This window comes from Rhincodon typus, chromosome 19 (assembly GCF_021869965.1).
Source record: "Rhincodon typus isolate 14 chromosome 19, sRhiTyp1.1, whole genome shotgun sequence".
NCBI lineage: Eukaryota > Metazoa > Chordata > Chondrichthyes > Orectolobiformes > Rhincodontidae > Rhincodon > Rhincodon typus.
In genome coordinates this window covers 30212507-30235864 of record NC_063350.1, presented here as the reverse complement: position 1 = coordinate 30235864, position 23358 = coordinate 30212507, and the positions used below count along the sequence as shown (strand labels likewise).

The window sequence follows — 23358 nt, the reverse complement described above, 5'->3', positions numbered from 1 at the left end:
TTGAGTTGAAGCGACCTCCTCGTCGAGCCCATCCCCATGGACAGTGCACTTTCTGAACATTGGTGTTGTATCAGATAAACCCTGGTATCGATTGAAGTGACTGAAACGCTGTATGTTACCAAGACGACAGTGCGTGGTCGAGTCTCCCGCACATGCCCACTAGCCACCGGTTTAAAGGGCAGTAAGGGGGCGGGGCCTCTGGTGGACGCGGGACGTCAGTTCCGGTGGCGCGCGGCGCTCTGGGAAGGTGAAGCGGTTAAGGTCGGTTCCGCCGCCGGTTCGTCCGATTCTCTTTAGTGTTTGCCGTGTGTCGGCAGCGGGAAGCGGCTCCTCTTTCCTGCTTCGCAAGCGAATGGATTGACTCGTTTCTTCAGAAATTCGGCTTCAAGCTCGCTTTTTTGAAGAAAGGAGGTAAGTTTCGAGTGAAAAGTAGAGGCCGGGGAGGAGGCTACGGGGCAGCGGCCCCCAGCGCTCGGTCTGTCCCAGGACTTGGGACCCGGCGGATCCGGCCGAGAAGCTCTGGAGGAGGGCAGTCTGTTGCAGTGAGGATGACCAGGCCCCACTGCCATCTCGTGGGCCGTCTGAGATCCTTGTGAGGATCCTGCTCCTCCTGGGGCAGGCCACCAACTCAACCCGGCTGGTTTCTGAGTGCTGATCTGTCCCATATCACCTGGGCAGTCCAAACTCAGGGCCCATAGTTTTCCAAAATACTGACCATCATGCATCCATATTCCTAAAGTTGGCAAATCCTGTGCAAGTGTTAACACCACCTCTCCTTCCCCCGAGTATGCTAAAGAAATGTTATCTGTCCGAATGAAAATGCTTTAAGTGTTGTCATTGGCTAAATCGTGCTCTACAACTGAGAATATCCTAAAATTTGCAAATTCCAGACTTTTGGAGTGTAAACTTATCACATACCATCATTAGCAAAGTTCTTTACCCCGATAAATCAACCGTTTGTGTCTTTCCAAGCATCCTAATGTGGAAGTTTGGAACACAGTTCCCATCTTTTTTTAAACTTTGCTTACCAGTATTGGATGTCCAAACTGTGTTCCCCTGTTCATGTGCATTCCTGACCCTCAGATATAGTCTCCAAAGTCCAAGCGACTGCTTTTGGTTTTATTACTTCATGGTCTCTCTCAAGTTGTGAGCTTCGTTTTGTTTTAAGACACACCTTTTTAGTAATGCTTTTTTGGTCTGTAAATTATAATTCTGTTTTGGCTGGTTGGAATGTACACAAATTAACAGCTGTATGGATTTAAACTTTTGAGATTTTCTGCTTCAGTGCTGTCCAGATTGTTAATTTCCTGCTTGTGTTGATTTGTATATTGGTTTCATGGTAATTGTCGTGCAGGCATTATACTATAGAATTGTCACAGTTAATGCTTGTGTTAATTTTTCTTGGTATTTTGCAAATGTAAACTTCACTTACAGAATTAGGTAACCAGATGTCCCAAGTTACCATGTGTAGCAATTACACATTAGAAGCTTGTGGAAAGTTGGTGACAAATGGGAAGTTGAACATTATTGTAGAAGTTATGTATTCTGAATTTCTAAAGCTATTTGGCTAGGCTATGTGTCAGAGCCAAAAAAGTGGGATGTGCTCATTAAGTCTGGCTAAGATGATTATTTTAAGAGGCTTAAAGGATATGAAGAAGCAGGAATGTTTTGGGAAGCAGCAGTAAGGGAATGGTTAAATAGTCAAAGGCAGAATTGCTAATGATGATCAAAGGGACCAAAAAAGACACTAAACTAAAATTGGAAACCTCTGTGATGTGTTGCAAGGTTGGTAAGTGTTAGAGGAGTAGGGATGGGCAAAAGCAGAGCTTTTCAACAGTGAGGTAAGATTTTGAATTGTGTTGCATTAGCTAAAGTGTCTATAGATCAGTAAAGGTAGGATGGTATGCAAATAAAGTGGGGGATTGGATGTGGTCAGCAAGGGTTTTGAATAAGCTGAAGTTCTCTGATAGCCAAAATTTGGAGTGACTATGGCATGGGTGGGATTTTTTGAAGATCAAGATTTAGATTTTTTTTAGGTTCTTGCCAAGCATATTAAAGTTACCAAATCAAGGCAAGTGAGCATTGTGGTAAAAGACCAGCTATGATGCTGAATGATGGAAGAAACCTGAGCTGAATAGCCTACTCCTATTCCTGTTTGCTTTAAATACATAACAGGTGGTTGAACCTTTTATCTTGTTTTAAGTCCAGTAGTGTGTTTTTGCCGGCACAATCACTGAAAAAACCAAATTGCCCACTTGTACTTTTGATCACCTGTGCTTTTTATTGATGACTTACTGTGTCTTTTTTTGCTTATTTACTTCACCCCATTTCCTCTTGTAATTTCTAATAAATTTGCCATACCTCTTGGCGAGGGTTGTTCCTTATGCAATCAATTATTTGCATTTGGAGTGAAAAGTTCTAATTTTTGGTACAAAACACAACCATTCTCAGTTGTGATATTAATTAAGGACCAATATGTCATTTCAATGAATAAAATCTCCTGCGACAAAATTAAAAATGGAACAGAGAGCTCTCCTAATGCCCTACCAATATTCCCTTCAACCAAAGCTATCAGAAGTAAATTTAGCTATTCAGTCATTTGATATCTAAGAACATGAGAAATAGGAGCAGGAGTAGGCCATTCAATCGTCGAAGCCCATACAGTGAGATCATCAACCATTGTGGCTGAATCTTCCCCACACCATTTTCTTGCATTGTCCCAGTTTCCTTTGATATCATTAATATGTAGAAATGTATCAATTTCTGTCTAAGCTTCCACAACACTGGGACAGAGTATTCTGAAGATTCAGCACCCACTGAAGAAATTCCTTCTCAATTCTAAATGGCCTCCCGTTATTCTGCGACTCTTGTCCACTGGTTTTTGACCTCCCCTTGCAAGGACAGACATCCTCTTGAATCTACCCCGTCAACCCATGTGTATTTTATATGTTTGTATGAGACCATACTTCATTCTTCTCAATTCCATAAAATAAAGGCCTAGTCTGTTTAATCTTTCATTATAGTGCAATCCCCCATTCCAGAAATTTGGTGAACCATTGTTACACACACTCTTTGGTGAGAATGTCATTGGTAAGAGTACAAAAATGCATAACTACTCCAGGTGTGGTTTCATTTAAAACGTTATGTATTTGCAGCAAGATGTTTTTGTCCTATACTCAATGCAGTTGTAATTAAGGCCAGCACACCATTTCTCACCTTATTTGCTCACTATACCTACATTGTCAACTTTCAGTGACTCATGAAAAAGGATGCTGGAGTCCTTTTGACGTTCTCTACTTCCCAGCTTCTTGCTGTTTGAGAAATATTCTGTTTCTGTTTTTCCTACCAAGTGGACAATAATTATCCATTCCATCTGTCAATTGTTTGCCCATGCATTCAGCCTCTGTTGATGTGTCGTTGCGTGCCATCACGATTCCCAAGCAAAATTTTTGTAAATAATTTTTCTGCTATCAGTCAAAAGTAATCATGGGTTTTAAAATACTTCAGGATGTCCTGATGGAATGATAATTCAAGTTTTTGCTTATCAAGAGATAATCTTTCACGGTAGACTGACTTAGAACACTGGTGGAGGCAGTAGAGTGAAGCGTTGGGATCTTATGTTCGTGTGATTATGTTGCCATGTCAGAGTAAAGGCAGCGTCGTTCTGATTCGCATTTTTACAACTGATATGACTTAAGATATTAAATGTGTTATTTGAAAAGAGGCAGTAGGTACGGAATGCTACAGAAATTTGACCATGAACAGAACTAGATCAAAAACAATTCACTGACCAGAAATATTTGCCGCCGTTCTTTGTAAAAGTTGGTGAAAGTCATAATTGCAATAAAGATAACAGTTGAAAATCAATTTTGCAATGTCACAAACCTGGATTAGCCTTGTACTAAACTACAGTAGGGGGTCAGCAGGGCCACTGTTTCACCAAGACTAAACAAATCAAATTCAGTTTTTGTTGCAGTGTGATTCCAAAATTTTGTCTTTGTTTTGATGCTATATCCAAGTAATTTTTAACATAATTAATCCTACTGAACAGGGCCTACTTAGTTTGCACTCCAGGTCATAGGACTTCACTGCTGGTAGTTTTTTTTGGAGTTTCTTCAGAAGTGTCATCCCTTTTTTTTTCTTTGATGAAAACCCAGTCCTTGATAGTAATTAGTATCAAATCTACAGGAATATGGTGACTTGCCCTATGGATTTATGCTGGTATTTATGGGTCAAGGACTTCAGTGTGTAGAAAGTCTGGACCATCTGGAGTTTTTGTTGTTGGAGCAGAGGAGGTTAAGAGTTGATAGGACTGATCAAAATCAGAAATGATTTTCCTACAGGCAGTTAAAAAAAAAAAAAAAACTTTTGCATGCCAAAATGATCAGTTGTTCAGTTGTGCAGCGTCGTACATGGATTTAAGGTAATTGACCAAATGATCTGAGATGACATGAAATATTTTGTAAACCAATTCTCTTTTGTGGTTGGGAATGTACTGTCAGAAAAGATAGTGGAAGTTGATACGTCAGCAGTGTTGAAAAGCAAATTTGATAATTGAAGCGAAACACATTTGAGTAGTGGTTAATTTGGGTTATTGTACCAAAGGTTCGCAAGGCCAGACCACACCTTTCTATGGTGCAGTATATAATTCTTTGATCAGTCCATTTGGAGAGAAGACTAGATAGGCTACCCTTATTCTGAAAACACAGGAAAGGCAAATTGAAAGCGTATTGATTGCCATAATTAACAAATGATGACATATTGTTAGGTAGCGACCTGTTTTCTGATCTTTGTTTTGCTCCCTAGTATGAGAGCATCTAAGCTTTGATTTAATTTTTTAGCTGTCACTGCCTTGATAGTACGTATGCTGGTGAAGACAGACAAAGGTTCGTCGTGGTTGAATAGATTGCTGTGAATTAGAATGAAATTTTGGAAAAGAATGTTCCAAGTTCATTTGACCCTAAACCTGATCTCCTTACTGAATTAAATCAAGTACAAACAGGATGATGTTCCTACCACTTTTTTGCTCAATTTCTGCCCTTTTCCTCTCCTGAAGTTCCTTGGTATGGTATGCTGGTGCTCAGTACTTCTAGCAAGTGTTACCAGATAATGACCCAAACACATTAAGATCATTAATATCTGACACCATCCCAATTGAAATCCCCTGACTCAGCAAATTAAATCGAATATAACACCTTTATCTGTGGCCTGTTTACATATTGAATATATTTGTTTACTCAGCAATTTGTTTATGCTTTGATTTTTCATTGGAATTTTGTGTCATAGAGGTGTACAGCATGTAAAAAGACCCTTTGGTCCAACTTGTTCAAAGTTGCTGGAAAAGCTCCGCAGGTCTGGCAGCATCTGTGAAGGATAAAACAGATGCTGCCAGACCTGCTGAGCTTTTCCAGCAACTTTGTTTTTGTTCCTGACTAACAGCATCCGCAGTTCCTTTGAGTTTTATTTAGTTGTTCACGCTAGCCAGGTATCCTTAATTAATCTTGTTCCATTTGCCAGTATTTGGCCCATATCCCTCTAAACCCTTCCTATTCATATACCCAACCAGCTGCTTTTTAAATGTTGTAACTTTACCAGCCTCCACCACTTCCTCTGGCAACTCATTCCATACACACATCACTGTCTGCTTGAAAAAGTTGCCGTTTGGTCCCTTTTAAATCTTTCTCCCCTCCCTTTATACCTATGTTCTCTAGTTTTGGACTCTCCCACCCCAAGGGAAATACCCTGCTTATTCATCCTATTCATGCCTCTCATGATTTTTATAAACCTCGATAAGGTCACCTTTAGCCTCTGGTCCAGGAAAATAACCTCAGCCTATTCAGCCTCATCCTATAGCTCAAACCCTCCAATCCTGGTAACATTCTTATAAATCTTTTCTGAATCCTTTCAAGTTTGACAGCACCTTCTCTATAACAGGGAGACCAAAACTGAACACAGTATTCCAGAAGTAGCCTAACCAAGGTTCTGTACAGCCGTAAAATGATATTCCAACTCCTATACTCAATGACCAATAAAGGCAAGCATACCAAGTGCCTTCTTCACCTGCAAATCCACTTTCAAGGAACTGTGAACCAGCACCCCAAGGTCTCTTTGTTTTGGTTGACCTGACATTTATTCTACTTGCAGTATGAGACCAGGGATAAATCAAATCAAATTGGAATTGAGCTACTTACAGTGAATGTTGCAAAGCTTTAAGTTAATTTTTGAATCAGTCAAGCTGAAATCATATTACTACAGTCTGGATCTTGTAAACTGATTTAACATTGCACTTTTAGTGTTTGTAGAATAAATGTGAAATTATAAATGGTGTTTTCTGGAATGAAATTATTGGTGGAATAGTGTAGTAATGGAATCACCTTTCTTATTTGTTAATACACTGTGTACATTACTAAACAATGATATGTTTGTATGTTTTTCAGAGATCCTGCTACTGCATATTTCTGATCTTAACCAGCACCTCTGAATTCTTCCTATAAATCTAATCTAAGTTAATGAGTTGGAAGTGTGAAATGTCTCAAATTCAAGTTCATAACTCATCCTCCAGTCTATCGCAACCTCTTATGGGTAGCAATGTTGGCCAGAGCATTCCTTCTGGTATTGGTTCTCTGCCATCAGAAAATGCTAGTAGGCCCGTTCAAAGCTCCGCTTTACCTTCCATGTCTGCCACTTCCACTACCGCAGCTGCAGGTATGTACATATGTTAGAGTCATGGAGAAAATGCCTTTGGATGTGCAGGTTACTGATGAAAATTGTATTTAGCTGTTTATTTTGTTTTGGATTTGCTTGGTGGCAAGTGATGATAAATAACAGAATATTTTGTTTGCTTTTATGAGCAGTTTTGTGTTAAATATCTACCCGGAGGTAGCCATTATGCCCTTCACCTCCTTGCTGGCTCTCCAAGGGCAACTGATCTGGTCTTGCTTGTCAACTGTTTCTATAAAGCTCTCTTTTGAAGGCTTTGATCAAATGTATCTCCATTAAACTCTCAGGCGATGCATTGATCCTGCATAAAATTGTCTTTGTTTCTGTTGCCACTCACCCTAAATTGTTGTTTTCTGGTTCTCCATCTTTGCATCAATGGGAACAATTTCTCCCTCTCTACTCGATCAAGACTCCTCAATTTTGAACACATCTGTCGAATTTCTTAATTCTGTTCTTCAGGGCGAACATGCCTAGTTTCCCCAATCTGTCCACCTGACTGAGAACCCTGGGACCATTTTTATGAATTATTTCTGTAGTCTTTCTAATGACTTTACATCCTTTCTTCCTAAAGTGAGATGACCAGTACTAGGTGCAACTTGAGCTAAAGCAATATTTTATGCAGGCCTAAGATAATTCCTTCCTCTGCTGCTGTGGGCCCCAACTTAAGAACTCTTGAGATCTCATTTTATTAGCAGCTGTTTTCACCTGACCTGTCCCCTTAAATGATTTACGCACAGATAACCTAATTCCTTCTACCCCTGTACCCTAATTAAAGTTTACCTTTTTATCTTGCATTGGTTTCATCATTATTCCTATAATGTATATATACTCCTGCGTTATGTCTGCATTGAATGTCGGTCCATTCCACCATCGTAAGTTCTCTTGAAGTCTATCACTATCCTCCTCTCAGTTCACAATACCTAACTTGTGGCATTCAAAGGTTTTGGACTGTCCTCTCTCCTGCCAGGCTTGGGTGATCAAATAAATGAAACATTGACTTTTTAGAAACCCCAGTGTATATCTTCCTGCAGTCTAAAGACTAGTCATTCACCAGTAGTCTGTTATCTGCGACTGATCCAATTTCATATTCATGTTGCTGCTGTCTCTTTTATTTCATTGGTTTTACATTTGTTTAAAAAAAACCTGTTGTGCGACACTGTCCGATACCTTTTTGAAATCCGCATGCAACGCCGTTACTCTCATCCCCACCCTGTTACCTGACCAGAGATTTGATTGATTTAATTAAACACAGTTTGTTCTCAGCACATCTGTGCCAAATTTCCTTAATGCACGTTTGTCTAAATAATAATAAATTTAATAAAGTTAGTGTTTGAAATACCACCATGAGGCCAAACTAATTGGCCTACAGTTGCTGGGTTTATCCTCGCAACCTGTTTATTTTGAACAAATGGCCTGACATTTGGAATTCTCTGGTCTTTTGATACCACCTCTATAATCTAAGGAGGATTGTGGCCAATTCTCCTTCCTTGAATGCATATCATTTGGGCCTGGTAACTTATCGATGTTAGGTACATAACTGCTTGTGGACTACCTTTATCTATCTTCTTTTTATACAAAATGGCTAGTCTAACATATATTGTTCTTGAAACAGTGGCATTGAACCAGTACGTTCTGCACTATAATGTACAAGGATGGGTCATTGTTCTCTGGCCTTGTTCACCATATCGCTAACTTTGCTATTATTTTATAGGGACAGGCCCTTCCCCAAAAGTCAGTGTATTGGTAGAGGTTGTTTGGGTTGCTGATATTTGCCTCTCAATAGTGCAAATATGCTGTCCTTTTTCTGTTTTCTTCAAATGCTGCAGGAAATGCAGCATGTAAAGTTTTTCTTTGGAAAGCCAAATGTACTAACCAGTGGAACACTTGGCTGACGTCATGCTACATTAAGTGCAAAAAGCAGCTTGGATATCCTCTATGGTATTGTTTGTTACCTATGTTTTTGTCCATTTAAGCATTAACAATATCGTGGTTTATTTACTTGTGAAGTGATGACGAGGTATCCATTAAGTAATATACGTGTTAGGATTATATGAATTTGCTTAAATTTTAATCAATGAACGTGTATACTGCCTTCAGCATTTTCAAAGACTGTTTCCTCCTTGGGCATCTCTTGTACAATATTCTTTCTGGGTGTCAGACTCTCATTCCAATCTGAGTTGTCATTTCACCATCATTATATTACCTCAAGTAGTTTGTCCTTTTTATTTGTCTGCATGCTCACCTTAATTGTTTATTCCCTCTCCCATGTAACGCTGAATAACTGCTGTCTTTTGGTGACGTCGCCTGAGATCAAATGCACAGCCATGATTGGTTTTTCTGCTCTCCGTCGTCCAGAGCACCCTTTGCTGTTGCTGACGTCTTCAGATGCCTTTTCTGATGAAACAAAACTGAAGTCATTGCCTACAGATTTTGCAAATATTCAAGTACCATCCATGTTGGTTCCATGAATCTTTCCAACTGTTTCCTGCTTCAGTGTTGAACTTCTGTTAACTGCTGAACACGTGGTTCAGTCTCCTTTCTTAATCTACCTTGCCAGCAAAACTACTATTTTCACCTGTAATGTGGCTGTATCACCTTGCGCCCATCCCTGTCTTCCCTGTTTATTCAGTTTTAATAATTTAACTTTGAATAAAAGAACAATTTCTGGTGTACCTGTGTTTGAAGATCGGTTCACCTGAATATGACAATTTTGTTAATGAGATGGCAATTGGATTTTTTTTCAATCTTTTTACATAGTTAAAACTACAGTTTATACTGAGCAGTATTGTTTCCTTTGTTTTGTAATGTCTTTGGTCAAGTCCTTTCATTGGCTCTAATGTGATTAACGTAATCAACTTTATTTAATGTGATTGTCTCATCTAGTTTGTTATCAATGTGTTTGCACTACAGTTTGAACAATTCTATATATATTCATCAATGTGAAAATGTTTTTCAATATTTGAATTTTTAAAACTTCCAGCTGCGGAGATGTGAGCTAAAGTGGAGACAATTCCTTGTGCTGTTAATGGACAGCATAGTTTACTTCCTTTCCAAGAGTTTGTTGAGATAAATTTTGTGAAATTGCGAATTTTTTTAAATAATGGAAATGTAGTATCTGTTGTGTGAATTTGCTTTATTGAGGTGTCCAACCTCTTATTTTTGGTTGAATCAGTGTATACCATTAAATGTATTGTTGATTTATACTGACAGGTCTTAGTGATCTAGTTCAAAGTTAATATGCTAAGGGAGCAAAGAAACTAATGATTTGCCTTTTTCAAACAACCTTGCCACAGACTTCTTCATGAATTAATTTACAGATACGTAGGGCTGAAATGTCTGCTATAAAGGCCAGGTGGCTGGAATTGCTTTATGTGCAGTCAATCAACTTGCTTCCAAGATACCATAAAAATAGTTTGACTTTTATGGCACATTCTGACTGTATTCTGCTGTTTGCACAGCCACATGTTCTCCAGAATGCAATTTTCTCTAATCAGGGTTAATTATTAAATATAGGTTGTGCTCACCTAAATGAACAGAAATAAGATTATCTGTTTTATAATATTCATAATAAACTTGATCTACTCGTGAAAATCTATTACCCAGATGTATATAGGAAGAGTGTTTTGGGGATATGGAAAGGAAAGGCTGAATTACAGTTGTGCTGAGTTTTTGTGGGAGCCAACCCCATCCCAGATCAGTTAAACCAGAGCCAAACTGGCTGTGGTTATGTATCAGTTGGTGAGAGAAGTAAGTATTTTTATTGAAAGCATTATCACTTGTTCGCAAGGTCATAATGTCTTTCTTGGGCATATAAGAGTATCTTGAATATCTTGAATATTGAAGCATTTCACAATTTTTAATGTTTGTAAAATTAATCTGTACTGACAAATGACTGCTGCTTGGAAGATGTTGAGTGTTATAACATTTAGTAGCAATATTAAAATAAGATTGTGACTTAATTTATTTTTCAGTTCCTTCAAACATGGCAAACCCCAAAGAGAAAACCCCTATGTGTCTTGTGAATGAGTTAGCCCGTTTCAACAAGATTCAGCCAGAATACAAACTGTTAAATGAACTTGGTCCAGCTCACGCAAAGGTGAGTAGAAAACATTAATGTTTCTGTCCTCTTGGCTTTGATAGGTATCCATTCCCAACCTTTAAATAGCTTATTTGAAACTAAATTGTGTATTCTGCAAATTTTAAAGTTGAAAATGCTACAATTTCTTCAACTATTTAGGGTGAGAGCAATGCGAAGGCTTTGTGCCTTTTCAAAGTGCTGAAATTAACTTTTTAGCTCAGTTTCTTGTTTATTTTTTGTCCAGATACCCATGTTCTAGGTTGCAATTTTCCATTTTAAAATTTCTAACAATTTAATCCAACTTGGCAGGCTGGAAGATGCACTTACAAAATTTTGAATATTTAGTGCATACCATTGTATCTTGATGAGTCTGTACCTTGTTTATTACTAGGTGAGGTTGAGTGAAATTTAGATTTGAAGTACATTGACCTTTGTGTTGGTGAGAGAGCAAATGTTTAAGTAATCTCAATGTGGACACTGATGATGAGGAAGTACGTGGCTGAATAGACAGCTTTTCAGTACAAAATTGAAATTAAGTTCTCTTCCATCCACTTGGGAATAAAATCTTCCGCTGCTGCCACACCCGTGCGCTCCCCCGCCACCCCCATAAGCCTTTTGTAGTGAAGTCAATTAGAATTTAATGGACCAGACGTTCTTGGTTTCACTCCATTTTCAAAATTGTGGGAATTTAAGATTTACAGCTGTTTGTATAATCCAAATTAATTAATTTCTGAGATAGTAGGAACTGCAGATGCTGGAGCATCTGAGATAACAAGGTGTAGAGCTGGATGAACACAGCAGGCGAAGCAGTATCAGAGGAGCAGGAAGGCTGACGGTTTGGGCCTAAACTCTTCTGAAGAAGGGTCTAGGCCTGAAACATCAGCCTTCCTGCTCCTCTGATGCTGCTTGGCCTGCTGTGTTCATCCAGCTCTACACCTAATTAATTTCTGACTCCTGGCAATGAGCCAAAGTGCTGCTAGTAGGTATTTATGCCATTCATATCACTTCCTATGCATCGGCTACCTGTGATGAAGGGTGAATCAAGAAATATGGAATGGTCCATTATGATCCTCTTGGGGGAGGTAGTGGACCATCCTGTTCACTTCCCCATCAGTAGTTAATTTTCCACCTGTGTAGAATCTCTCTTTGGGGGGGAGGAAAAACACAAAATGGTTACAAAGCTCACCAGCTCTGGCAGCGTCTGTCGGAAGAGGACAGAGTTAATGTTCTGGATTTGGTACTCTTCATCAGGGTTAGCGGACTCAATGATAACCGCGCTTTCTTCCCACAGATACTGTCAGACCTGCTGTGTTTCACCAGCAATTTCTGTTTTTGTTTCAGATCTCCAGCATCTGCAGTGCTTTTTATTTAAATTTTGGTGGGGCAAAGGTTGATGATCTGATGAAATTGATTCTCTAACATATTCTCCTTAACACCGTCTCAGTCCCAGTAGCTCCCAATCAGTTTACAAAACATTCTATTGCATTCTAGTTTTTTCTCTTTTTTGTCCAACCATTTGCTTTTCTGCTTTTTATATACCCAGAAATTGGTCCTGTTGTACAACATAGGGTTGGGAGGGAAGCCTAAGCTTTTGTTCCCAGTCATTGGATTTGTTGGGAAGACAACATGCTGGACGTCAGAAAAATTAAAAGCTTGATGAACGTGTCTCCTGATTTCTGAGACTTGTACTTTCTTTTTCTAAAAGGAGAGAAGAATAAAGTCAGCAAAAGAAATCAAATTACAGGAGGAGTGTTTGGGTTCTGTCATGGCTGAATGGAGCATTCACACTAAGCTATACAGCTTTGCACAATGTTTTATTTAGTCCCTTGATTTAGTAGAGTGTTATCTGGAGAAAGAAATCACCTAAGGTTTCCCAAGTTATATTTGTCTCATGACTGCTGCTGATTGATGAATATGTAGTTCTCATTTCAGGGCATGGATTTGTTATCATGCTCTGGTTGAATGACAGATTGATGTTCATTGCTTAGATTTGTTAGAATTAACAATAGAGCGTTATCCTGAAGGGTCTGTCTCCAGTGTTATTCAATTAAATTGTTCTTTTATTCTAAGTTAAATTTGGGTTTCTTTGCACTGAATATCAAAATTTACTGAATGAGATGATAAGTGGGGTTTTTATCTTTTAAATAGCTTTTGGAAAGGAAGAAGAACATTTTGAGGGGGATTTTAAAATTTAATTGCAAGGAATTATTTTGTGCTAATTGACTACTCTTACTCCAAGTCATCCTATTTGTGTAGCCAAAATCCATCTGTTTTGAAGTTCAGAAGGTTTTTCGGTAATGTTATTGATTTTTGTTTTGAAATGAAACTTCAAATCTACACGCTAAATTAAAATTAATCATAATATGATTTAGCACTGAATTTTTTGACGTCTTGTAAATTTTGCTTTTAGGTTTTTACAGTGCAGCTGACACTTGGTGACCAGCACTGGGAAGCTGAGGGAAGCAGCATTAAGAAGGCTCAACACGCTGCAGCTGCAAAAGCCTTGATGGAAACCAATCTCCCAAAACCACCACCTCGTCCCCCACGTAATGATTCAAAAAATCCTGGTAAAAATTAGTTTTAGTAGAACAGTCACTGAAAGAAGCGATATTGATCACTGTTTTGACAAACCCTGGTAAAAGTCAAGATTAAAATCATTAGTATTCCTTAAAATGTAAAGTCGAAAGTAAAGCTACAGGTGCTTTATTTTGAGAAGTAACATTGTGAATTTGATTTGGTGAATTATTTTCACACTGTCACTTTGTGATAGTTGCTCACAAACCAATAACTCCTTGCCAGATATTGTACAGCAAGTTGAATAGTGTGTATGTAATCTTGAAGTCAGGGGTGACACTAAATTGACAATTTTATTTGTATTTTTAGACAGTGTAACTCCAACAGTAGAACTGAATGCCTTGTGTATGAAAATGGGAAAGAAACCAACCTATAGACCAATTGATCCTTATCCTGGATTAAGGCCGACCTACAATATGCTGAGAAATAATGCATATCCTCAAAGGTATCAATTGCTAAGTTTTGTTCTCTTCTACCTATCACAGCAAGGATGATTTATCTCTTAGTTATCCATACTATACAGTGCTTGAAGGGACAGTGCTATTAAGGTTTCTTAAGGTAGATTAAGGACTTTTTTTATTTGAAAAGGTAGCTATTGTTATCTTTCAGGACGTCCTTGGCCCATAAACTCTTGTGGAATGAATATAATATCAAAAGAGCTCTTCCAATAGCCAGCAGATTTTTAAAAAATTACACCATGCAGGTTAAATACTGCGGCGTTCAGTTCTTGTTCTCCACTGTTCTTGGTTAAGGTGTGATTGGATGTTACAACATGGCTTTTGTGGTAGGGGGATATCAGCTTTATATTTTGCTTTTGAGCATTGTTTGCTGTCAGAAAAAAAGCTGTTGTTTGCCAGATTGCTCATGACCTGTAGTTGTGCTGATCATTTCTCATAACCAGGTGCTTGGCTTGGGGAAGTCCGATTATGTAACACCTGTGGTCAGGGGAGGATACAGTCAAAGAAAATTTTTATCTATGTAAGATAAGAGAAGAAGCTTTGTGATTTAAAAAATCCCATTTTATGCCCTTGTGATATTCCAAAGGGTTTTGCAACCTGTGGCTTTTCAAATCTTGTCATTGCTTTCATGTAAGCAGCTAAAACTGCCAGTTTGTATAATATTTGGTGAAAAATTTGAGTTTTGTTTAGTGTTGGACAGATGAAAAATTTTACTAGGTCATTGGAAAAGCTCACTATTGTTTTTTGAATAGGATTGTGAGATCTTTTATGCTTGTCAGGGATAGTTCAGTTTGGTCCCTTATTAAAGCTGGCACCACTTTTAGATGCAGAGCACCCACTCTTTTTACTACAGTGTAGTGTGTTCAATTTTAGTCAAAAATCAACCAAGGCATTTGAAGCAAGTTGAAACTAGTTTAAGGGGAAAGGGGGAGAGACTAGAGATAGAATGTGAAATGTAGTATAAAGTGGCATGGTCTTTGGTTGAATAAAATCATGAAGTGATTACAGAAAGAGGCCTTTTGGCTTGTCAGGACTGCGCAAGCTTCCTCCTAAAGCTACACTGTTAGTCCTGTTTCCTGATTGCATCCCTGTGCACTAGCATTTTCTTTTCTCCTTCATTTTCCTTTGGAAAGCCTGATTCATTAGATAAGGGTGTGTATTCAGAATCAATACATTTTGGAAAAGAGATTTGCCTCCTCTCTCCATTGCTTTTGTTGATTAACTTGAATCGGTATGCATTGCTCTGAATTCTGAGGATCCGTTGTGATTTTTAATTATCCCAATCAAATCTGCTCACAACTTTGACTTCCATAAGGTGAATACTGCAAATTTGTCCAATCCGTCCTCTTAACTGAAGTCTCCCTTATCTAGAAACATTCTTGTAACCTTAATTGCATTTTCTCCAGTGCCTTTGCATTGTTCCTCCAATGAATTGGACACATACTCCATTTTCGGTGAACTATTGTCTTCTGAAGGTGAACCATAACTAAATTGTGTACCCAGTGCCTCTTTCTGAAAATCCAAATGCCCTGTATGCCTCAGACAGCTTTCCAATCTGTCCTGCTATCTTGAGCAATTCTTCTGCCCCTGAATTTCTGTGAGAATTGCACTCTTTATGTTTAATGTTGCTTCTTCTCAATTTCACTACCAAAATGTATCACTTTACAATTCCCTACATGAAACTTCATCTGCTATGTGACTCCACTTCCACCAAATTGTCTGATTTGAAGTTAGTGCTCATCACATGTCACAATACTTCCAAGTTTTGTCATCTACAAGTTTTCAAGTCATTTGGTACACCCAAGTGTATCCAATTGATAGATGTTCCAAGCAATGGTCAAAAATACTGACCCCGAGGAACCCCAATATCTGCTTTCCTCCACACAAACAATCATTCACCACTAAATAAACACTGAAAGAACTGCAGATGCTGAAAATCGGAAACAAAAACTGAAGTGCTGCAAAAGCTCAGCAAGTCTGGCAGCAACTGTGAAGAGAAATCAGAGTTAATGTTTTGGGTCTGGTGACCCTTCCTCAGAACATCTTTCACCATTACTGTTTCCTGTCAGTCAGACAACCTCTTGCCCATTAAGCTACTGACCCTTTTATCCCATTAGCCTTGACTTTACTGACACAGTTGCGATGTGGCATTTCATGCCTTTTTGAAGTCCACGTACATTGCATCTATTATATTATATTCTTCATCCCTCTGGAATTTGATCAAAATAATTCAAACCTGTTTAAATAAACACCTGTTTTCCTTCACAAATTTCTGCTGGCTTTGCATGATTAATTCATTTTTTTTAAAGTGACTAAATCTTTAGAAATGAAGTTCTGGACCAAATTCACCAATTATTTAAATATAAAAACAGCCATTTGGCCCAACAGGCCCACACCAATGTTTTAACTTGCCATCTGGATCTCTGATCTAACCCCATCAACAAGTTCTCCTATTTCCTATGTGTTTCAGTCTGACCTTTGTACCTATAATTTGCCTGAAATACTTTTCTGTTAACAAATTCAATAGTATAGTCATTCTCCACGTAAATAAACTTGAATTCACTGTTGAATTTATTCACAAATACCTTTATAGTTATAAGAACATAAGAACTAGGAGCAGGAGCAGGAGTAGGCCGTCCGGCCCTTCGAGTCTGCTCCGCCATTCAATAAGATCATGGCTGATCTTCTCATGGACTCGGATCCACTTACCCGCGTTCTCACCATATCCCTTAATTCTTTTATTGTTCAAAAAAAATCTACCTTATCTTTAAAAACATTTACTGAAGTAGCGTCAACTACTTCACTGGGCAAGGAATTCCATAGACTAACAACCCTCTGGGTGAAGAAATTCCTTCTCAATTCAGTCTTAAATCTGCTCCCTCTAATCTTGAGGCTATGCCCTCTTGTCCTAGCTTCACTTGGAAACATCCTCTCTACTTCTATCGCATCTATTCCCTTCATAATTTTATATTTTTCTATAAGATCCCCCCTCAATCTTCTGAATTCCAATGAATATAATCCCAATCTACTCAGTCTCTCCTCATAAGCCAATCCCCTCAACTCCAGAATCAACCTAGTGAACCTCCTTTGCAGCCCCTTCAATGCCAGTACAACTTTTCTCAAGTAAGGAGACCAAAACTGCACACAGTACTCCAGGTGTGGCCTCACCAGCCCCTTGTACAGCTGCAACATAACTTCTCTGCTTTTAATCTCAATCCCTTTAGCAATGAAGGACAAAATTCCATTTGCCTTCCTAATTACTTGTTGTACCTGCAGACCTACCTTCTGTGATTCATGGACAAGGACACCCAGGTCCCTCTGCATAGCAGCATGCTGCAGCTTTTTACCATTCAAGTAATAATCCTTTTTACTATTACTCCTACCAAAATGTATGACTTCACATTTATTTACATTGTATTCCATCTGCCAGACCTTTGCCCACTCACTCAATGTATCTATGTTCCTCTGCAAAGTTTCACAGTCCTCTGCACACTTTGCTCTGTCACTCATCTTAGTGTCATTTGCAAACTTTGACACCCTACACGTGGTCCCTAACTCCAAATCATCCATGTAAATTGTAAATAATTGCGGTCCCAACACCGATCCCTGAGGCACACCACTAGTCACTGACTGCCAGCTAGAATAGCACTCATTTATCCCCACTCTTTGCTTCCTGTTAGTCAACCAATCCTCTATCCGTGCTAATACTTTACCCTTAACGCCATGTATCCTTATCTTATGCAGTAGCCTCTTATGGCACTTAGCTGTGATCAGACCCTCAAATAGAAACATTTTGACTTGTACCTGATCATTCCTCAGTTGCCTTTACTGGAGAAAAGCATCTTTGTCTGTTCTGCTGTTACAGATGGATGTAATCTTGTCATTCTGGTATCATTTTGCATTTTTTTGCTCTTTGTCGACATCCTTATAATATAAAACAGGACTGTTTAGTCCTCCAACTGTGATCTAACCAAGGTTATTTCCAAGTGTAATGTTAAATTCAAGAATGAAATAATTTTAAAAAGCTAACCCCTGTGCTTTTTTTTTTTGCGAAGTCCTCTTGATCAGCCTTAAGGCCTTTATAACCTGCAATGATGCATATCTTCAGAACTGATATAAATGTACAATGATCGCCTTTTGGCTTGGTGTTTTTGAGAATTGAGATTTTAAGACTTTGAGTCTTTCCTCAGGTATTTTTACCCTTTTCCCCCTGTTGGACCAGTCACTTACCAAGTTGAACTTGTAATTGGAAATCAGCAATTCCAGGGAAAAGGAAGATCAAGGCAGGCAGCTAAACATGATGCAGCTGCCAAAGCACTCAAAGCATTGCAGAATGAAACCCTGCCATCCAAATTACCAACTGTAAGTATTTTCATTTTGATTGGAATGTAACTTGGTTTTAAAGAATCGAGTCAATTTAGCTTATATTGTTGGAGAATGTCATGTGAGCTGAGATTTATATTCATATCATTTATTGCAACTTGGATTTGGTTTTTAAGTTAGTAATCTGAAGGTTTTGTATGTTTGAAGTTAATTAATAACTTGTAAGTAATTCTGCAGCCGTGGTGATTTCTTTTAAGACAGTTTTTTTTAATGGTCTGACTTCAGTGTGAATGGGTTTGTGTGCACCGCTAATGGATTTTTTTGTTTTATTTTAGATTATTTTGTGACCTAGAAAGGTAAATAATAAGGTCTCATGGTTTGTTAGAGATTTCTGGATTTTTAAGCTTAAGAGAAGCACTTATTTCTCAAGGGTTGGTTTCAGTTTTTAAGTGCTGTGAATGGGATTGCTGTGTAGACCAGGAAGAGAGGAAAGGATATCTGATGAACTAGGTTGTTAGTGTAGTCCCAGACCAGAATTGTTGATAAAACCCTGAAGCAGTTACTTAAAACTGGGTACTTTTAAACAAGTGTACAATAACTCCAGGAATAAGCCATCTGCAATTCTGGTTTAAAGGTTGATGTCACAAACAGCTTAAACCTACAAAGGTGTTAAATACAGGTACTCTGATGTGAATGTTGAATGAGTCGTGCTTTGGGTACTATACAAAAGCTGTTTCTCTTCTCTTCAATTTATAAAGGAGTTTTGGAACTAATGGGATCTTACTTTTACTATGTTTTTAAAATCTTTAGTTTTGCTTTATAAATGGTTTTGTTCCTTTTACTACTTTTTTTTATTAATAAACTTGTTTTATTGTTAAAGCCGAATCTTATGTTTCCATGAGACCCCATTTCGATAAAACTAAAACAAATAAAAATATGATCTGTCACGTCAAGTTTCAGTCTGTGATCTGACGGGTCCAGTAATAATATCAAATGCTGCATTTATGTTTATAGATGTCAGTTTCCAGTCATATCTGGAATTGAGGTTCCAGATAGAGGCCTGTTTAGCCTATGTTTTAAATGGTTTGTCCAGTGAGATAGATACCCCCCCTCTTGAAATGTTAAGTGTGGGCGAACAGTTAAATCTGTATTCTATAAGCGTTGTAATTAGCTGCAGGTAGGATGTTTGAAAAAGTACCTAGCCACACTTGAAAATAGGAAAAATTCAATCCAGATGTGGGTACATTGTTGTCAAGAGCTCAAATGGATAGCGGGGATAGTAGGATCTGCAGATGCGGGAGAATCTGAGATAACAAGGTGGAGAGCTGGATGAACACAGGCCATGCAGCATCAGAGGAGCAGGAAAGCTGACGTTTCGAGTCTGGACCCTTCTTCAGAAATGGGGGAGGGGAAAGGGATTCTGAAATAAATAGAGGGATGGGGAGGCGAATGGAAGATGGATAAAGGAACAGATAAGTGGAGAGGACACGGACAGGTCAAGGACGTGGGGATGAGACTGGTAGGTAGGAAGTGGAGGTGGAGGTTGAGGTGGGACGCCCACCCCCACCTCTACTTACCAGCCTCATCCCTGCCTCCTTGACCAGTCCATCTTCCCTTGACTGACCAGCCCCCATCCTAATTCCCCACCTACACTCACCTTTTATTGGCTCCATCCCCGCCTCCTTGACCTGTCCGTCTTCTCTCTACCTGTCTGCTCCTTTATCCATCTTCCATCCGCCTCCACCTCTCTTTATTTCAGAATCCCCTGCCCCTCCCCCATTTCTGAAGAAGGGTCCAGACCCAAAACGTCACCTTTTCTGCTCCTCTGATGCTGCTTGGCCTGCTGTGTTCATCCAGCTCTACACCTTGTTATCTCAAATGGATAACGCCTTTCTTTAAACAAAATCCTTCAATTTTGCTATCCTGAAAGACAGCATAGAGCCAGGAAGTTATGTTGAACTTTCCAAAACGTTAAGCTTGCTGTTGGAGTTTCATTTTGAGGACTCAATTATGAGAGTATAATTGAGAAGTGACCTGATAGAAGTTTAGAAAATAATGAGAGGTATAGATAGTTAATGGTAGTTGCCTTTTCCTTAGGATAGGCAATTACAAGACTAGGGGACACATTTTTAAGGTGAGAGGAGAGAGGTTTAAAAAAGGCATGAGACAATTCTTTTGTACAGGGTGGTTTGCATGTAGAATGAATTTTCCTGAGGAAGTTGTGGATGCGGGTACAATTAAAACATTTAAAAGACATTTGGATAAGTACATGAATAGGAAAGATTTGGAGGGACGTTGTCCAGGAGCAGGCAGGTGGGCCTAGTTTAGTTTGAGATTATGTTTAGCATGGACTGGTTGAACCGAAGTGTCTGTTTCCGTGGTGTATGACTCTATAAAAGGAGTGGAACAGGAAAGCTTAGATTCATGAGAACGTCACCAGGTTATATTGAGCTGACAAGCACCTTTTTAATATTGAGTTGTAACTTAGTAGATGTTGATATATGTAGTAACCACTAAAAGGAGTAAGAATGTTTTCAAATCTGCAGCTCGGTGCTACGGCTCTTCATTATTTCTACTCTTAACTATCTGCTTATAGCTGAAGCATCTTTTGCAACAGCTTCTCTTGCAGCCCTGCTCTTTTACCTTTTTTGTCACTCAAGTTTGGTCGGCTTTCACGAAGGCTCAATTCAGCTTCAATGTTTTTGTCAGTACACACCTACTGCCTGTTATCTCATTGTTCTGCAATATAAGCCCTGTATACTCTCTGCCAATCCTTTCTACTCCTCCGATATTGTCTTGGACTGAACAAAACTGGTTGTAATTTACACATCTGATTCCAAGCTGATCTTCCAACTCCATATTCTCTATTAAAAGACTGCCTACCCATCCATCCACCTCTGACTAACTCCCCCTATCTGTCAAGGTAACCCTCATTTCTGCATTTGTCACTTGCATTGTAATAGTGTCCTCCTTGGATTTTCGTTCTCTACTCTAGTCATGACTCAGAAAAGCTGCCATAATCTATCACATGTGCTTGCATCCATTGGTTACTAATTTCCCTTGTGCCATCAATTTAAAATTCTTATCCTTGTGTTTGAATCCTTTATTACATTTATAGCCTTGTATTAAATTACCTTTCAATCTCTCTTTCTTAGCCTGCTGTCCCTTCTCTGCAAACTCCCTTGTCCTCTGAAGAACAAGCAGCAGAGTGAGATTAGATTAAATCTAACATCTTTTGAAAAAAAGAAACACAAATTTGAGTCAAATTGTTGAGTGGTGGCATTCCACGTCAGTTAAGGTAGTTCAGACACACTAGTGATAGTTTCAATATAATATTTTCAGAAAAAATTCTGAGTTGAATTGTAGTATCATAGAAGGTAACAAACTTTAATTAATTCAAATGCTTTTCATGCCCATGATCGTGAATGAAAGAAGTGTTTTAAAAATTTCTGTTATCACATTTCATGCTAGTAACTACAGGAATGTTTCCTTTCAGATCAATGGAAAAGAAACAGATGATGATGATCTCAATAAATCTGAAATAAGCCAAGTTTTTGAGATTGCACTGAAAAGAAATATGCCTGTGAACTTTGAAGTAAGGTTTTCACAAATGGCTTAATCAATTAGCATATCAATTAAACTTTCTGGTTCTTGGCAAAATCTAGCTGCATGAAACCTTTCATAAGTTGATATTGAAATGATTAAATTTTGTCCTTGTAATGTTTTTTTTGAAATGCAATGAAAGAAATTGGACACTACTTGGTTTAGGAAGTGAAAGCTGTGGAAACAATCTAAATGCTTCATAATTAGAGAAAGCATCTTACTGCTGGGTCAGCTCAAAAATTTGTTTCAACTGCCTCTGGAATTATCTGCCAGTGGAAAAATCATGATATTCAGTGTATCACAGTGTGGAATCACTTGCCTTCCTGGTCAATTATAGCAATTACAGCAAGATACAGGATGCCAGAAATGTTTTTTTCAAGGGTACTGAAGTTCCCAGTGGTCCTATGTTATTTGGGCCTTCCTTGTGTTGGTCAGGATTCAAATATTCATAAAAGTAATATGTTGGTGTTTAGTTTTGCTGCTTCTGCTTAGTCGTGTGGGCTGTGTGGTGAGACTTTCAGTACCATGTAACTTTTCCCTTTTGTATAAGTAGAATTCACAACAACAGTGGCTGAGATGTCTGTGTGCTGCACAGTTTCTTGTCTCGTGCCTATCCTCCACATATTAAATCTTTTAGAAGTGCATGGAACATTAACTGAAGCCACTGGACAGAAAGTGTTGGGAAGTGAAGAAAAATATTCCGTTGATACATCAATACTGTTTAGTCAGGTCCAACTGGAAAAGTTAAGCATTTCAAATTCCACAATCCAAATTCAGTTTGCCATTTTGGTTGTTAGATTGCGTCTTACATTGATTGTTTTTATTATTCATTATACTAAATTGAGGTGGGGTGCATCTTTATTGAAAACTCAGTTCTTGCAGCATCTATTAATGCTGAAAGTGGCAGTCTGAGTATTTTCGTTTAGTGAGTTTGTACCATCAAAGTTATATAATCTGACTGCTGAGTCCCATCAATGCTCAAGCTTTAGTTTTCTGAAATTAATGTCATCTTGCAGATTTGATTTTTTTTTGTTTTTTAAATGGCAAGTTCCACGAATTATTCTAAATATATCTGTTAGCATTGCCTTTGGATTTGACGACCTCTGCCTCACTGGTATATCAATGCCTGGGACTAGACTTTGACATGTTGTCCTCAGCATGTTCAAATGCTTTAATTAGATTTAAATATTTAAAGTATTTCTGGAAAAAAAATCTAAGGTTATATGAGCACCTTGCTTTTCTATTTCAAACCCACCTGCCTGTGCAAGGGAGTATACTAATTATATGCTACACTTCGATTTTATCTCCTAAACTATGCCCAACTGAAAGGAAGAAAGAGGCACACAAGTTGCACTTGTATTCATTCTTAATTTTAAATCTTCAGTTTTCAAGAAACTGTTCCCTGTCAATTGGGCAAAAGTGAATAATTTATGCCAGCAAAACCATTTTAGGCAGTGAAAGAGATGACCACTTTGCCTAGTAAATTCAAATATATTTGTCTTAAGCTGATTTTTAAAGTTAACATGCTTCTTTAGAAGGCAAGTTAAATAGAAAAGAGGAGGTAAGTGGAGAGGGTCATTTAATTAACACTTGTTGGTATTG

At 38.4% G+C, this 23358-nt stretch overlaps 1 protein-coding gene across 6 annotated transcripts in view; it reads left to right on the top strand.

Moving 5' to 3' along the window:
* The first annotated feature begins 226 nt into the window (after positions 1–226).
* The window catches only part of stau1 (staufen double-stranded RNA binding protein 1), a 39744-nt gene continuing 16612 nt past the window's right edge, over positions 227–23358 (top strand). For 3 of the 6 annotated variants that reach the window (XM_048608085.1, XM_048608084.1, XM_020527749.2), the window contains exons 1-7: positions 227–411; positions 6438–6705; positions 10692–10816; positions 13209–13344; positions 13682–13817; positions 18021–18192; positions 21650–21748. In XM_048608085.1, the coding sequence (XP_048464042.1) occupies positions 6510–6705; positions 10692–10816; positions 13209–13344; positions 13682–13817; positions 18021–18192; positions 21650–21748 (864 nt within the window). In that variant the 5' untranslated portion in view covers positions 227–411; positions 6438–6509. Of the gene's footprint in view, positions 412–6437; positions 6706–10691; positions 10817–13208; positions 13366–13681; positions 13818–18020; positions 18193–21649; positions 21749–23358 lie in introns of all 6 variants that reach the window. The other 3 variants (XM_020527750.2, XM_020527748.2, XM_020527747.2) reach the window with 1 other exon arrangement.